Here is a 17656-nt window from a genome sequence, read left to right on the forward strand (position 1 = left end):
GGTCCTCTAGAAGATAGCAGTTAGTCATTTTCATTTGTACCAGCTGAATAAGCTGACTGAAAAGGGCTGTGAGTATCAGAAAATGCACTGTCCTCTGATTTCACTGTGCTGGTTGTGTGGAATTTAAGCTAATCACGCTGAGTCGGTGGCAGTCAATGGAATCTTCGTTTAACAACCGTCAGATCCATGCTTTGCAGAGGACTGTCTTTTGTAAGCGGTGATATTAACTGGAAACGACAGACTGAAGGCTGAGGGAGACCCTGGAGGCCCACTCACCTGCCGGGGTCATTATCGTCGGGCTTTGTCAAGATGGTCTGTTACGGTTGTGTCCACAGCTGTTTGAGCGCCATCGACCTGAAAGAAAGGATATTGGACAAACACTTTAAAAGCTTTAACTCATAAAATGGGTTCTGAAGATGACTATGTCTATTAAAAAGCATTTAGTTATGATTTCTACTAATTCGTTACTTCAGCCAGTATTATCACTGGTTCTGTAAAACCCTCTTCGTTTTAAAGGTCTGGGCGCACTTAAAACCTCTTTCCATGTTTAGGATGTTAAGATCCCAGCGGTTACATGGAAGTCTTTTGTGGACGTTACCAACAGCCTGTAAGTGCAGATTTGAGAAAGCGAGATCTAGTTCTGCATTCTTTTTCCTGTCATTACTTGATTTTCATGGACTTTACCTGTCCTTAGTGTACAGTATTTACCTTATAAAAGAACATGCTTCACTGATGGGGAAGGCTTGATTTTCAGTATCTAAATTTCAGGTGAAATGTGTCATCTTTGATTTTTGATTGTGTCCTCTGCTGGGCTGAGGTAGTTCGTGGAGAAGGCCTTAAATATTATCTTGGAGAATGCAGATTTTTCTTTTGAAAGCCTCGTAAAAAGGAGGAAATGAGGCTTTCCTCATTTTTATTGATGCATGATTTACATAAAATAAAAGGAAATAAATTAAAATGTACAGTTTGATCCATTTTCGTGGATGCAGATCATTGAATTAATACCACCTCAGTTGAAGTAGAAATAGAGAACAAACCTTCCTCACACTGTCTGCTCTGCCCGCTCTCCCACCCCCCGGCCCCGTCCCACGTCCTGCCCTGACCCAAGCCATCCCTGCTCCGAACCGTTCGGACTTCTTTCATTTAATTTAGTTTAGCTTGCTCTAGAATTTGGTGTACATGGAACTACACTGTGTGTATATCTCATGTCTACTATTTTTTGCTCGGTATAATGTTTTTGAGACTTAGCCAACATTTTTGCGTGTTTCGGGGGTTTTTTGGGGTCTGTTTTATTGTTGGGTGGTATTCTGTCTGCATGACAGTGATTTGTTGATTCACTCCTCCGCTGATGGGTATTTGAGTTCGTTCTTGTAACTGTGGATGCCACGAACATTTTTGTAATAGTCTTTTTGTGAACATGCAAAAAAATTATCTTGGCTGAATTCATAGACGTAGTGTGGTTTAACTGTATAACAAAGCGCTGAACTACGTTCCAGAGAGGTCGTGCAGGGCGTCAGTTTATGTCCTGTCATCTCTCAACCCACCTTCCTCTGCAGCCGTGGAGCTGGATCCGGGAGCACGTGGCCTTTGTAGCCAACACAAAGTTCAGCTTTGTCAGTAGAGGGGCTGCAAGGGCGTTGCGTGGGGGGGGAGCTTTTCTGTCTGGTTTCTCCTTATGTCTTGGCAGGGGTACATGATGGAGGCAGGCAGGCGTCCCCACCCCAGCTGCATCCCATGGTAGGCTTGCACACCCCAGGCTCAGGGGACGCCTCACACCCCAGGTCTTGCACTGGAGAACGGATGCCCGGTCCCCACGGGCACACTCCTGTCAGCGGCAGCCGAGCCGCACGTGGGTGGAGGCTTCCTGGTGCCCCCCAGCTGCAGTCCCTCCCTCCAGCCTGGGTGCACCCGTACCAGCCATGGGGGCAGTGGGACGGTGTTGCCTGCTCTCCAGAGACTGTGGACCAGCCCCTTCCCGTCAGCCAGATGCTCAGGCGCCCAGCGGGTGGTAGCTTTCTCCAGCGAGGTCTGCATCCCACGTCTGGGAGGAAGCGCGGGTTCCTGGTTCAGTTCGTCCCCTTTGCTCTGCCTCAGCATCAGATGTTTGCCTCTGTTTCCGGAGGAAGCGTGTAGGTGCTTAGAAGCCCTGATTGTGTCTCTTAGGGATTAGCCTCATCGTCCTCTCAGAAAGAGTGCATGTGGACGATATCGTTTTTCCTTTTAAATAGGCAAAAACGGAAGAGTAGAGTTTACTTCGGGAAGCAGTGAGCTTAGAGCCAGCGGCCTGCTCAAGGGCAGAGGATGGCTCAGGGGAGGTGCTTGCAGCTGCCTGGCAACTTACAGAAGTTTTGTAGGACTTTCATAACTGTCCCTTAGAATACAAACAGGAATGGGCAAATGGAGTACTTTCTGTACATCTGGAAATATTCTAGGCAGTTAACACACATTTATGCAAAGTCACATAAACATATTTTCAACTCAGTGCTCATTTTCTAAATTATTTCTTATTTTTTAATGTCACGGCTCCCAGGTCAGTTAAAGCACAAAATTATAGAATATGTTATTTTATATTTTAGAATTAGCCCAATTTCTTCCATTTATAGATGAAGACATTGGGTATAGAATAGTTAGGGGACATAATCAGGAACTGTAGGTAAACATTATTTCATAAGACAAGCTGTTGTTGTATTTTTAGGGACTTTTCCTTATGATTCTGTTTCAGGCAACCCTTTAGTAAATGTGAACCAAATCATAGGTATGTTTAGCTCTAATATTGGAAAGAAAATCCCAGATATAAACCTTTATGATGGAGATTAAATGTCATCATCTTTATATATGAAATAATAGATTTGAAAATGGAAACCAGTAAAAATAATGAGTTTTACACATAACCAATTTTTCTGGAATGCATCTACTTTATAAAAGAAACACTATTAGCATTTATCACTTTAAGAGTCAATATGATGTATTGACAAAGAAAAAGAATGATAAAGAACTGAAGAGAATGGTGTTGAAAATCTTCATCAGTCTTTGACTAGAGCAGAACAACTCTAGGAAGAGATTCTGCCTTGTGGTGGCTCCTGGAGTTTTCATTAACTTTGATTGATCAATGCAGTAGTCAGTTGCATTTAATACACCTTTATAAGATAGGATATTACTGAAATAAACACTCTTATATTTGATATATATTTATTACAAAATAATCAAGCCATCGCATCTGAATCTGCGAGTTGTGTAGACCTCCACATGTACTGTTTGTAGTGGGGACTCCAAGTTAAGAGTGTGTGGATTTTATGTAACTGAAGTGATAGTAAGGTTTCAAACTAAGAAAGTCACTGCAAAGACTTGAGGCTACATTTAATCACATTTAGCACCATAAAATTGGCTGTCAAAAGTCTAATTAACTCTCAGGCATTAGTCTTGTTTTCCACACTGCTCACTTGCACAGCCTTTCATTATAACATCTGGCAAGGTTTAAAAAATTCCCTAGAAGACCACTTCTTCCTTTAGTTTCACAGCGTAGAGTTATAGTGAAGTGAACTATTGTTAGAAAAGCAACAAAAGCATATTTGATGCTTCGTAATTGAACCATGAGGAAGGTTTTTAATCTCATTTTCGGGTTGCAGGTTACTTCATTTTTTGTAAAAGCATCCAATTAAGCTTAAAGAGACAGGTTCCCGAGTGAATGCTGATACGTATGTTGATTTTACTGTATAGTGATGTTGACATTTTTCCAAAATTAAAACCCAACTCTCAGTGGCACAGTTCACCTGCTCTTAAATCATGATGAATATCCAACTGAGTCTTTGTTTTCTTGGTTTTATTCCAACTGCTAAAGAGTTCTCTTATCACCTAAATATGCTTTATGTTAAAAATTGAAATTCAGAAGAAGGGTGCATTTGCTTAGATGTTCGCTAGACTAGCTGGAGATAAACATTCCAAAGCACAAAATTTTGATGATAACGAAATATTATAATGTTCAGGAGGTAAAGAATGATCGCCTGCATGGACGGCGAGCAGACGTACTAGTTAGTGGCATCTTATGGCAAAAGAACATGAAATAATATCTTCATTGTGGTAAAGAACAAATAATTATCAAATAAAGTTCCAGACACAGCTAAATTATCCTTTAAGAGGGATTGAAAAATAAAGATACATTCAGAAAAATAAATAAATATCCAAGGCAGAGCACAAATTGTGCTTGTTGAAACAATCACAAAAGGATGTGCTTCAACAAATAGAAGGAAATCATACAAGAAAACCCAAAAGGAAGAGTGAATTGCAAGAAGAAATGATGGGCATAAATTGGTAGAGTTGATCATTTTAGATGAGCTATGTCAGTAAAAATAATAATAAGAGAAATAATGACTAATTTGCAGGGGTGGGGTGGTAACGTGTGGTGTAACTAATAGAAAATGGTGAGGAAACTGAATGTCAAAGATTTGGTGCTGATGTGTTCGAAGGTCCTAGTTCCCTTCAGAAGGAGGACGAACTACTTACTCTATGGGTATTCTTATCAGTTATGCCAGCTGTGCATGTAAACATCTAAAGGAAACAACTAAAGAGATGTCATAATGTCCAAACTAGCAGGAAGGACAAAGGTACTCAATGAATAAAATAACAACCAATACACTATGAGGCAGGAAAGGGGAAAGAAAAGCAAAGGAAAAAGAACACCGCAAAATAGAAAGCACAAAATAACGTGATAGAAAAGAGTCCAATTATATAAAGAAAATTACAATAGGTAAAACAGAAAAAGAGATAAATTGTTTTAGGTTGGGCTTCTAAATCCACCTAAGGGTTTTGAAAGCTGCCTTTAAAATATGAAAATTAAGAATTGAAAAATAAAGGGATTGGAGGAAAAGTTCACCAGGAAAATACACATCAGAAGAAGAAAAGCAGTTACAGCAATATTAATGTCGGACAGAATCTACATAGTGGAAGGGAGGAGCAGGAAGTTTCTTCAGTGGATTCAGGTTGCTGCCTCAACACACCTGTTCAAACCAGGCGTTGCCTGAGCCCCTGAAACCATTTCTGCTCTGCCCTGTGGTCACCCTTGGCCCCGTGCCCATCTTCCTCATCCCTTCTCTGCTGGACGTTTTCTGAGTTTCCCTGTTGATCACGTATTGTTCAGAGCAGCTCCAGATTCTTGTGTGTGACAAACCTCATTACACCACTCCCCAGCTCAAAATCCCTCGACCACGTAGCATTACTGACAAGGTGAAACTCCAGTGGGTCAGAAGCTTCCATCTTCGTCTCCAGTGTTTTTCCACACTACTTGCTGGTATCACCCACATTTGCATTTCACTGGTCCTGAACTACCTGTCACTCCCTGAATAGGGAACCCTCTCACCATTATATAATCCCTTCATCTGCGTGTGTGTGTGTGTGTGTGTGTTCCCACAAAGCTAAATACACACACACACACGTATATGATTTACACCCAACAGTGTATTCTACTTACCTATTTATTCGTCTCTCTTCCAGTAAAAGGGTTGAGTCTGTGGGGAACACGTAGGGTATGTGGTGTCATGTGTGCTGAAATGCAATAACCCACTTCAGGAGCAGAATGAAAAGAATGAAATTTTGCTATTTGCAGTAACATGGATAAGTCAGACAAAGAAAGACTTAATATGTGGAATCTAAAAAATACCACAAACTAGTTAATATAACAAAAAAGAGACAGACTCACGGATACAGAGAACAAACTCGTAGTTACTAGTGGGCAGGGGAGTAAGAGGTACAAACTATTAGGTATAAAATAGGTTACAAGTATATATTGTACAACACAGGGAATATAGCCAGTATTTTATGATAATTATAAATGGAGAGTAACCTTTAAAAATCGTGAATCACTATGTTGTACACTTGTAACTTATATAATATAAATCAACTATACTTCAGTAATAAAAGGAGAAAAAAAATGATATCAGTTAAGTCCTCAGGTTAGTACATATCAATGAGAAAGATTATTGAATTATTAGATTATTATTATTAGATTAGTAGATGAAGAAAAGAATATAACCAAGTGAACTGAATGCACTAGCTGAAATCTTCCTAGGTGTGGTTTTACTGGGTGATTGAGAGAAAGTTAAAAACACTAATGCAGGATAGAATAGGATTAGGGAATTTGAAAACGATGGAAAGAGTGGAGCGCAGCGGGGGGAGGAGATGGTTTTATCCAGCCTCTAAGATACAGGATTGGTTCTGATCCATGGGCTTCAGCCAAGAGGAAGATGGCTGTGTTACTGTTGTGATTTCAAGAATGAAATCTCAGGCATCTGTATTTATAGCCTGTGATGTTTTATAGTTGTAAGCTGCCAACAATGTGAGTTCTACTCAAAAGTACAGATGGGTAAAATCCCATGCACAGAAAGTGTCTTTTTCTTGTTGCAGATTCTCCGTACGGGCTTCCTCTTGTTCACTTTCTGTTATATTTTCCGTCTCTTGACAAATGCTCTTGCTCTTTTATTTGATCATTTATGTAAAGTTTTATGCCAAACTTGCATTAAATTCTTTTTCATGTGCTGTATTTGCTCTGATAATTTCCTTCTCACTGTACATCAAATTTTGAGTTCTGATCTATCTTATTAAATAGATGTAACATAAGAGGGTCATGGAACTTTTGAAAATTACCTAATGTGGGCTGTATAAAGTAAAGAAAACTGAAAGAAATAACTAACTATAACTATTAATAGTCTTCATTCAAGGGCTTCCCTGGTGGCGCAGTGGTTGAGAATCTGCCTGCCAATGCAGGGGACACGGGTCCGAGCCCTGGTCTGGGAAGATCCCACATGCCGCGGAGCAACTGGGCCCGTGAGCCACAACTGCTGAGCCTGCACGTCTGGAGCCTGTGCTCCGCAACAAGAGAGGTCGCGATAGTGAGAGGCCCACGCACCGTGATGAAGTGTGGCCCCCGCTTGCCGCAACTAGAGAAAGCCCTCGCACAGAAACGAAGACCCAACACAGCCAAAAATAAAATAATAAAATAAAATAATAATAAATTTAAAAAAAATTTTTTAAAATAGTCTTCATTCAAAGTACAATTAGATTAGATTAACCATGATAGTTTTATATGTACTATATAGTGTTTTATTTCAAAGTGGAAACACTCCTTTTTTAGAATGATGTCCTAGATTAACTATATCAACAATGAGTATATGACATGTACGTATACAAGGCACAGTTGTAGGTGCAATGTCATTGTTTAGTTGTTAGACAGAATTCTTTAATTTTAATCAATATTTAAAAGTCATATTAATAATTAAAAATCAAAATAGACTAAGGACTAGAAATAGCTCAAGACATTTTTAATGTCTACTAAGTTATTGTATGTTTTTCTTTTATGTTGTCCAGCAAGAAATCATGATTCTGAGGTATAATAGTTTTTTAATTAGTGACGGTTTAAACTGTGACAGTATAATGAGAATGTTCCAGAAATTTGCATTTTCATACTGAACAAAGAATGCTTAACGTTTTATAGGGAATAAAATAATATAGTTTATCTTAATTTTTGATACTACTTAGAAATTAAGAGAAAATATAATTGAGTTAATCATTGCTTGTCAGAAAGTATTTTGCTTAGACTGGAGGAAATGGGAGATTTGTGTTGCAAATACATGTGTTTAATGTCTTGACCATTTTATTGGATTGCCCAAAAAGTTCATTCGGGTTTTTCCGTAAGATCTTTTTGGCCAACCCAACATCATGCTGTGTCTGTTAGGGAGTATTTTATCAAATATATGTGTTCATATTCTTTATTTTAAACTTCATGTTTGTTTGAAATCTCAAATAAGAGTTTTACACAGATATACTTTGTATTTTTTTTTTTAATAAATTTATTTTATTTATTTATTTTTGGCTGTGTTGGGTCTTCGTTGCAGTGCAGGGGCTTCTCATTGCGGTGGCTTCTCTTGTAGCAGAGCATGGACTCCAAGCGCACGGGCTTCAGTAGTTGTGGCTCACGAGCTGTAGAGCGCAGGCTCAGTAGTTGTGGTGCACAGGCTCAGTTGCTCTGCGACACGTGGGATCTTCCCGGACCAGGGCTCGAACCCGCGTCCCCTGCACTGGCAGGAGGATTCTTAACCGTTGCGCCACCAGGGAAGCCCTATACTTTGTATTTTTAAAGGAAAAAATATGTATCTATCTATATCTGTCTATATGCAATATATATACACATATATCTGTTTATATACATATTTTATTGAATTCATTGATTGTCAAAATGAACTCATTTATTTAGGTTATTGACTAAATATTCCTAAGGTTTAACATATTCATAAAACTAAGTTCGATTCATACACCAGATATTAGCTCTAGTTTACCTACGTTTGTCTACAAAAGACTGGCTCAAATCTACATTTCATGTCCAGTGAAAAGCCCAGGGTCCTCCCAAATACTTTTTAATATTCCAAATGCACATTCTTCTGGTCACCCTGGCTTTATTCTTCTACATGCACTGGAGTTTTATTTTCAGCTTGCTATCTTTCATGGATTCTTTCTCTCAACTTTGACCTGTACCCAAACTGGACACTCAGCCTTTTCCTTATCTAAACCAATTCCCTCTCTGGCCTCCCCCCCATAATAAATCACAACAAAATATCACTAACCATCAACAGTAGAGATCACCAATAGCTGTATTATTTAAACTAGAGAAAAGGTGTCAACAACACAACGCCTATCAACTAGTGAATGGATAAATAAATGTAGAATAGCCATGCAATGGAATATTATTCAGCAACATAAAAGAATGAAGTAAGCATGCAGCTATAACATGGTTGGACCTTGAGAACATTGTTCTAAATGAAGGAAACCACTCAGAAAAGACCACATATTATATGATTCCATTTGTATGAAATCTATAGAGACAGAAAATCGATTAGTGAGTGCCCACTGTAGGTAGTTGTCATAGGTTGGGAGAATAAGGGTGATAAATAAAGGGTATGGCTATTTTTTTGAGGTGATAATACTATTCTAAAATTGATTAATAGTTTTACAAATATGAATATACTGAAAAAACATTGAATTAATTTTTATTAAAATATAATTGACTTACAGTATTATATTCGTTTCAGGTGTACAACATAGTGCTTCAGTATTTCTGTACATTGTAAAATGAGCACCTCAGTAAGTCTAGTTACCATACGTCACTGTACAAAGTTATTACAATACTGTCGAGTCTATTCCCTATAAGGTTCCTTACATCCTGTGCCTTATTTACTTTGTATCTAGAGGTTTGTACCTCATTTCATGTTTTCCACTCATCCCCTCACACCCCCTCCCCTCTGGCAACCACCAGCTTATTCTCTGTATCTGTAAGCCTATTTCTGTTTTCTTATGTTTGTTCATTTGTTTTGTTTTTTAGATTCCACGTATAAGTGTAATCATACAGTATTTATCTTTCTCCATCTGACTTATTTCACTGAGCATAATAACCCTCCAGGTCCATCCATGTTGCTGCAAATGGCATTATTTCATTCTTTTTTATGGCTGAGTAATATTCCATTGTATATATGTACCACATCTTCTTTATCCATTCATCTGTCGATGGACACTTAGGTGGCTTCCATGTCTTGGCTATTGTAAATACTGCTGCAGTGAACACAGGGTGGCATAGATCTATTCAAATTTGTGTTTTTGTTTTCTTTGGATAAATACCCAGGAGTGGGATTGCTGGATCATACGGTAGTTCTATTTTTAGTTTTTTGAGAAACCTCCATACTGTTTTCCACAGTGGCTGCACCACTTTACATTCCCACCAACAGGGCACAAGGGTTCCCTTTTCTCCGCATGCTCTACGCAGTACTTGTTTTTTATTGTCTTTTTGATAACAGCCATTCTGACAGGGGTGGGTGAGGTGATATCTCATTGTGGTTTTGATTTACGTTTCCCTGATGATTATTGATGCTGAGCGTCTTTTCACATGCCTGTTGACATCTGTATGTCTTCTTTGGAAAACGTCTGTTCAGGTCTTCTGCCCAATTTTAATTGGGTTGTTTGTTTTTTTATTTAATTTTTTTTTTAAATTTATTTATTTTTGGCTGTGTTGGGTCTTCGTTTCTGTGCGAGGGCTTTCTCTAGTTGTGGCAAGCGGGGGCCACTCTTCATCGTGGTGTGCGGGCCTCTCACTATCGTGGCCTCTCTTGTTGCGGAGCACAGGCTCCAGACGCGCAGGCTCAGTAGTTGTGGCTCACGGGCCTAGTTGCTCCGCGGCATGTGGGATCTTCCCAGACCAGGGCTCGAACCCATGTCCCCTGCATTGGCAGGCAGATTCTCAACCACTGCTCCACCAGGGAAGCCCAGGTTGTTTGTTTTTGATGCTGAGTTGAATGAGGACCCCTGGGCTAGGGAGACCCATGAGGGGCTCAGATCCCTTGCTCCTTGGGGAGAACCTCTGCAGTTTTGATTATCTTCCCTTTTGTGGGTTGCCAACACAGGGGTGTGGGTCTTGACTATACTGCAGATTTTAAAATTTAAAAGAATGTATCATATAAATCGTATAGTGTGTGAGTTACATTGCAGTAAAACTGATATTTAAAAAAAAAAACACCACAGCAACAAACTACACAGTTTTGTGCTGGCAACCACCAAGATAGAGGTTTTTTTCTGGAGATGCAGTAGTTCAGATGTCAGGCACAAACAGTTTAAAAATGAAGATACAGCTCGTTTCCTACCATGATGCACTCAGGCAGCCCTGCATACAGCTGTAGACTTTTCTTGGAGATCCCAAGACTCTAATGTCCACTGACACCCTTTTGGGTTTCAGCCTTTTTTTCCTACCCACCTGCATCCATCCGGGAAAAGCGGAAGTATAATTTATAATTCTTCACTGATACAAATATTGCAGCAACACACCCTACCTTCATTTCTCCACCTTGAATGCTTAGAAGGCAGTAGCAACTACAGAGAGTTTTGGTCGTCAGGTTTCTGTTTTGATCACACATTGTCTGATCACAGGGGTTTGTGCATTTCAGCTTCTGAACAGAATGGATGAGACTAAACTACAAATCTCTATTGACTCTGTGTTACGTGAGTGGAAACAAAAGTACCTCTTAATAGAGGAAGAACGTGAACAAAATTTACAGCTGAACGCTCTGTAAATTCCCTGATCAAATTGTGTTTGATGAGATTAGAACCTCCATTGTACAGAAACTTATTTTAATGTTTTCTGTGCAATCTCTTTCTTTTTTTTTTAGCTCTAGACCCAACTAAAGACCCGTGCTTAAGGCTGAAATGTAGTCGCCACGAAGTGTGCATTATTCAAGGTTCTCAGACCGCAGTCTGCGTTGGTCAGCGGAGACTCACGCACAGGTAACCTCGTAACTCAGTCCCACTGACTGAATGGTTTTGTACCAGGAGTTACTGCAGAGTGTAAATGTTTGGCAACATGTGCTAAGCTTTGATCCAGAGTTTACTGAAACAGTTGCAAAACCTTGGCTAATACAATCATGATTCACTTGGGTTAAACATTGTTATCAGTCAGAATTACTCTAGATTATAGAATTTAGGCATATACTGTTAGAGAAAGAGGATTTTGTGAAGATTGTGTTAGAGGGCTATCTATATCTGCATACTTATACTTTTTTCAAGTTTAAGGAAAGTACAGTTTGGGTATCTTCTAAGTATTTCTGCATATGCCAACCCAAAAGTCCTGTATCCCTCAGGGGAGAGTTAGAAACAAAGTTAATAGGAAAAAAAGTGAATGATTGATGTTTATTAAAAAAAAAGATGAAAAGTCACAAATAGAGGTCTGGGTGTTCAAGGAAGCACTGGTACTGCTGAAGCCCTGGGGTCTGTTCCCTGAAGGCTGACACAAAATCCTAAGAGGAGAAGAGAGTGTTTAAATATCTTACGTGAGGGTCAGGACTGCTTCTGTAGGGCAGGCTGCATGTGGAGAAGTGTCAGTAATTTAGAAACAGGCTGTAGAGTTTGGTGCTGCGTCAGGATGGGAACATGGCACGACCCACAAAGTGCAAATCACTGGGTAGCTGACTGAGGCGGCAGGTGTGCCCACTCCCTCTGTTACTCTAAAAGGAATTCTCTTTACGAGAATGCTCTCTTCTGTGATAGTGGCTGTGATTCATGTTTTGTTTTTACATCAAATGAGCAAGAGAATTTCGCTATTTCAGGGGTGTTCAGAGACAAATTGGTTTTTGACTTTAGTGTACTGACATCTAAATTGTGTTAGTCAAACACACCAGCCGACCGAGAATAAGAACAACAGAGAGTGATAACATAAGTAGCAGTTCTAGGAAACAGCCAGCATTTAAGTTTCTTTGATGTTCCTTATATACAGGAAAGCACTTACACATTAAGCCCCTTATTCCGTGCTGAGTAGATTAGCGGGGGTCTTCGTTCCCTTTGCCCAGGCGGTGATGGCTGAACCCAAATACCGGGGCAGGTCAGTGTAGCTGAGATAGAGTTTTGGGAATGAGTTCAGTTGGGACAGAGAATTGTGTCATATCAGTAACTTCCTCATGGTAGTGATAGAGGGATGGGGAGAGAGAAGCACAGCATGGGGCCGGGAAGTGTAGGAGCCCCCCAGGAAAGAGCATTTCCTGAAGTCAGCGCACTCTGGGCGCGGGGGAGTTACGGGGGGGGTGAAGCATTTATCAGGTATTTACCCCCAGGCAATCATGACCTCTCTGTCAGTTTTATAGGAGGACAGCAAAACTTTGGGCCAGAAGTTTATTTTCCTCCGTATTTCCCTAGAATTCCAAACAGTTTCTGAATCTCTTGGAATTCCTATTAATTAGTCATCAAACATTTAAAATATTAGTATGGAAACATACATGTAGGGGTGTGGGAGAGGCGATTTCTACTTGAGAAATCAGGAGGAGGATGGTGTGGAAATGAATCCCTGAGTTGCAGAGAGTTCATCGCTTCATTTCATAGAAAAGCAAAACTGTTTCATCGCACGTTTCCGAGACCCCGGGGAGATTTCCATGCACTGACATTTAACACCTTGGGAAAGGCTCTTCTGCCGTCTCACCCCAGCTCCCTGAACCCCAGGAGGAGAGCAAGTGAAGACTTCCCAGTTAATAGCATGTCTGGGGCAGAGATGGTCTCCTGACGACCGCTGACCAATGAGCTGGGAGACGCTGAAGTAACTGACGTCACAGAGCCAGGGAGTTTCAGGGCATCCATTCCTGTTCACTGATACCTGTGTCAGTGCTTTTTACCAATGTGCATCTCACTGCTTCTCTGACTTACTGTGAACAGACTTAACTACAGACAAAAAGAAACTTCCTTAACCTGGTAAAGACTCTCAGAGGCCAAGAGCTACATTTGAGCGTAAGCAGGTGAAGCGTCCTGAATCAGGACCACGGCCAGCTCTGCCTGGGCTGCAGTGGTGGGCTGGGTGAGGGCTGAGCTTTGAGGAGGTGGGCATCGCGGAATGTTTTTGTAAATAGTGTTTAGTCCACTTCTGTTTCCGATAGAGACTTTAAAAATGGCACTCAGTACACACTATATTCAATAAATAAAAAACTAGTTTCCGAAGAAATAAACTTAATATTTGATGTGCTTTGAGGATGTCAGCACATAGGGAATGTTTATACAGCACTTAGGGAAGGAGGGCTGCCATGCAGTGTGATTCGTAATGTAAATAATCGACTAATATAAGTAATGTAGAGCTTACATTGGGGGATTGTGTGTGTTTTGGGGGGGTGAGGCATGGAAACAGAGAAAAGGAGCTTAATTAATCAATTTTGGCCATTTACATTGCGTAGGTTAGAAATTCCTGCTGTTTTTCATTTATGGGAACAACTTATTGTTTCTTTCCTCGATCTCATGTAAGAGAAAAATGAATCCTTGCCTTATTTCAAAGAGTTCTTCCTAAGCTCCCCCCCCCACCAACTAGATAGCACACGCTTGTCCCTGTTACCTTAGTGCCCTGGACTTCTCATCCTGTGACACCCATCATCTAACACCATCTCCTCAATTGACTGGATATTTCCTGAAGGTGGGTTTGTGTCTTATTCACCACTTTAGACTCAGAACCTGGCATACTTACTGGCTAGTGTATATGTTTGTTGAAGAGTGTATTAAAATACCTGTTATTTATAAAACATTTAGAGGAAAAAATGAGTAGTTTGATCAATTGAATTGGTTAGTCTAGATAACCTCAGTCTAAAAGTTGTTTTCTGTGCTTATTTGTAGAAGGTGGTCTGGGAAGGGCGTAGAAGTCAATCAACAAATGTTTTAAAGTTAATGTATTGAATGATTGAAACAAATAAGTTATTGCCAGAAAAAAAGGGTGAGGAAGATATGAAATTGTGAGGGAGAGATTAGTCCATAACTGTTTGAAGAAACTGGTAGGTACTCACCTTAGATTTGCAAATACCTCAGATAATTGGTAAATATTTCCTTCCTTAGTGCTTTCAATAACATTAATTGTCTTCTGACCAGAGAAACAGCCTGCTTCCAAAGCTCACTCTGTGCTTCACGCTGGCTTTGCAGACGTAGAACGTTGTGTCAACTTCCAAATATGTCGTGTTTAACGTCATGTGTTTGAACGTTTGTCTCCTGATGGCTTTTTCTGTGAAGAATTGGCCTCAGACAAGCATGAAGCCTGTGTTCTTGTGCTGCTTTTGTTACTCTTCTCGTTTCCATCACTGTGAAACCAAATAGTTTTGTGAACAGTGAGAAAGAACATGGACTGCAACATATTTTCCACGATGGCAACGTAGCCAGTTGTGTAGGGGTTTGATACGAAGTGTGTGCTGGCTTCCCAGGTATGGCTCTGATCCCCTGTTTCACACTGTTACTCTGGGGAAAAGCTCCCAGTATGCTGATAGCCAAGGGTTTGTTCCATAGTGTTTGTGTGTTGTGAACAGGGGTCCAGGGTTTGCATATTGTAAGCAGAGCCCAGGGTTTTTGCTCCTTTGCTGCCTGTACATCTGCCGGTAATTAGCACTATTTCTAGATCAGTGTTTTGGGCTTCAATCGATGCTGCTGGTATTAAAAAAAGAAAAAAATGGTTTGGCAAAATAAGCAAGGAGCAAGGTTGAAGTAGTTGTTATAGGACAGAACCAGCCCTGTTAATTTCTGCTTCATTTACACCAAAGGTTGAAAATAAAATCAATAAGGAAATGCTTTTGGCCTCCTAAGAAGGCATTAAATCAAAGAATGATGAAGCTAGTTTAAAATGCTCCTTATCAAAAATAGATATCAAAAGAGAGTGAATCCTAAAGTTCCTCTGTTTTAACTGTGTACTTTTGGAATTCATAGTTTTAATGACCTTATTTAAAAGAAGATCTAATTTCTTTGGGTAATTATTAAATGCATGGCTATGGTATTTATATTTCCATTGCTACACTGTTGAGATATTTATGATGGGAGGATTCAATCTCAAGGCGTAAGTTTAGCAGAGTCCCAAAAATATTTAAACTGAATTGAACTTACCATAACTATTTTGAAGTAATGACCCTCTATGGTATCAATATCAATAACAGTATCATACGTTGATATTGTTCTTAGGGATAGTGAAATCCAACATTTATTTCAGACTTAACGTGTGCAAAGCTCTTCACTAAGTGCCTTAAATTGATTTAGTTTTTACAACAACCCTAGTGCTTTATACCAAAGATTATTGTGCCCATTATACAGAAACAAAAGCTGAAGCTCAGAGATTCTGGGTATTCTGCCTGAGATTACTCGTATAAACCGATAGAGAGAGAGAGACAGAGAGAGATAGAAATAGGGCAGATTGAAGATTTGAAATCATGTCTACCTTTTTTTATATAAGCATTCCTTTTTTATAATAAATGGACTTTAATTGTGTTCGTGGACAGATGTTTATGTAACTCATGGAGTATCTCCATGAATCTCTTTGGTTAGAATATAGACTGTTTGCAACACCGTTTTTTTAATAGACTTTATTTTTTAGAGCAGTTTTTGGTTTACAGCAAAATTGGGCAGAAGTTAGAGAATTTCCCACGTGCCCCCTGCCCCACATGTGCACAGCTTCCCACTGTCACCACCCCCATCAGATGGGACATTTGTTACAATTGTAAACCTACACTGACACGTCAGGGTCCCCCAAAGTCCACAGCTCATATTACTTTTTAATATTAATTGCATTTAAAAAACAGGTCATAGTATTTTGAATACTACAGTGAATTAGGGTGACATTGTTTGATTCCTCTTTTTAAGACACAGATAATAGCTAAACTTCATAGTGTTTCATTTATGTCTGGAACTTTTCTAAAGATATACATATTATATATAATAAATATATATTTGTCTGTATATGCATGTATATAGTTGCATACAGACATATGTATGCATAACTAATTTAATCTCACAACAGTGATGTGAGGTGAAGTGGGTTACAGTTATTACCTCATTTTATTCGTGGAAAAAGCTGAGACACAGAATTTATAGAATTTGCTCAAGTGATAGATTTGGACATTGAACCTGGCCATTGAGGTTCCAGAATTTATTCTCTTAATTATTACGTTGTCTTTTGTAACATACTATTTAATATTGATAAAGCATTTATATAAACAAGGCATTCTTCTAAGCATTATGGAGATAACTCATTTTATCTTAAAACAATCCTACATTCCTTTATGAAAATCTCTGACTAATGACCGCCTGATATATAGTTTCTCAGCATATTTTAATGCACATCCTTTCTTCCTGAAAATGCTGTTCTTTGGTTCTCCTTTTATTCTGATATCAGCCTCAAGAGCCACTTGGGAATTGCTTAGAAGAAGAAAATTGAATTCGTTAGACTGTCCGTTTAGATCAGTCCACATGATTTGGTCAAGTTTTACTTTAGATGTTCCCCATCACACAGACAGAAATCACATTTCTCAAATATAGAACTAAGTAACATTGACAGTACTTTTAAAGTGCACAGCACTCATATCATTACTGTGATATTATTTCCTCCTGTTGAAAGTCTGACATCCTCAGGCAGCCCCTTCTGACCTGACCTGGCAGCTTCCCAGCCCTTGGGGCAGGGGGCAGCTCTGTCAGGCAGGGAGCTCTCTGTAGGGATGTTTCAGGACACACACCTGAGCCAGACTGCCTGCCTTCACGGTCTCGCCTCCTCTACTTGGCTGTGTGACCTTGGGCAGGTCACTTAACCTCTCTGTGTTTCAGTCTCTTCCTCTGTCAAGAAGGAATGAGAAAACTTGTACTTTCTGATGATGTTTGAAGGATTAATGAGTTAATATACAAAAACAATTAGAACAGTACCTGATCTAAAGTGGGCAGGCATAATACAAGGGTCAGCTACTGCTACTTTTTCCTAAACATGTTGTGTATTTTGTAATCATAGACTTTCATTATGTCTGAGTTTTTCCCTAGTTAAATGTTCTGCCCATCTCTTCCCTTGTTTTTCTGGCATATTCTCCACTCTGCAGAAGCTTTTAGCGTTAATGGTTAACGGTGTGTAATTTGAAACTAGACTGGCTGGCTTTGAGGTCTGATAGAGGACGACTCTGAACACATTAAACTCCCCAAGACTCAGTTTTCCTGTTTGTAAGACAGACGTGATAATTATGCGATCTATGTTTTTGTGAGAATTAAAGACATCATTTGTGTACAGCTCTTTTCACAGTGTAAGCACTCAGTAAACATTAACGATTGAGAAATCTCAATTCGGCTTTCTCCCACATGCCTCCCAGCCCAAGGAAGAATCAAA

General features: G+C 39.6%; 1 protein-coding gene and 1 long non-coding RNA gene across 3 annotated transcripts in view; one reads left to right on the forward strand and one right to left on the reverse strand.

The window, feature by feature from the left end:
• SPOCK3 (SPARC (osteonectin), cwcv and kazal like domains proteoglycan 3) overlaps positions 1-17656 on the forward strand; it is a 450312-nt gene that overhangs the window by 174630 nt on the left and 258026 nt on the right. For both annotated transcript variants that reach the window (XM_082468990.1, XM_082468989.1), the window contains exon 4: positions 11196-11310. In XM_082468990.1, coding sequence (XP_082325116.1) covers positions 11196-11310 — 115 coding nt within the window. The remainder of the gene's footprint in view (positions 1-11195; positions 11311-17656) is intronic.
• Positions 1-17656, reverse strand: part of LOC309664131 — a 354258-nt gene that overhangs the window by 57997 nt on the left and 278605 nt on the right. The gene's annotated exons all lie outside the window — the stretch shown is intronic.

This window comes from Balaenoptera physalus (genome assembly GCF_965194825.1).
Source record: "Balaenoptera physalus genome assembly, chromosome: 7".
Lineage (NCBI taxonomy): Eukaryota > Metazoa > Chordata > Mammalia > Artiodactyla > Balaenopteridae > Balaenoptera > Balaenoptera physalus.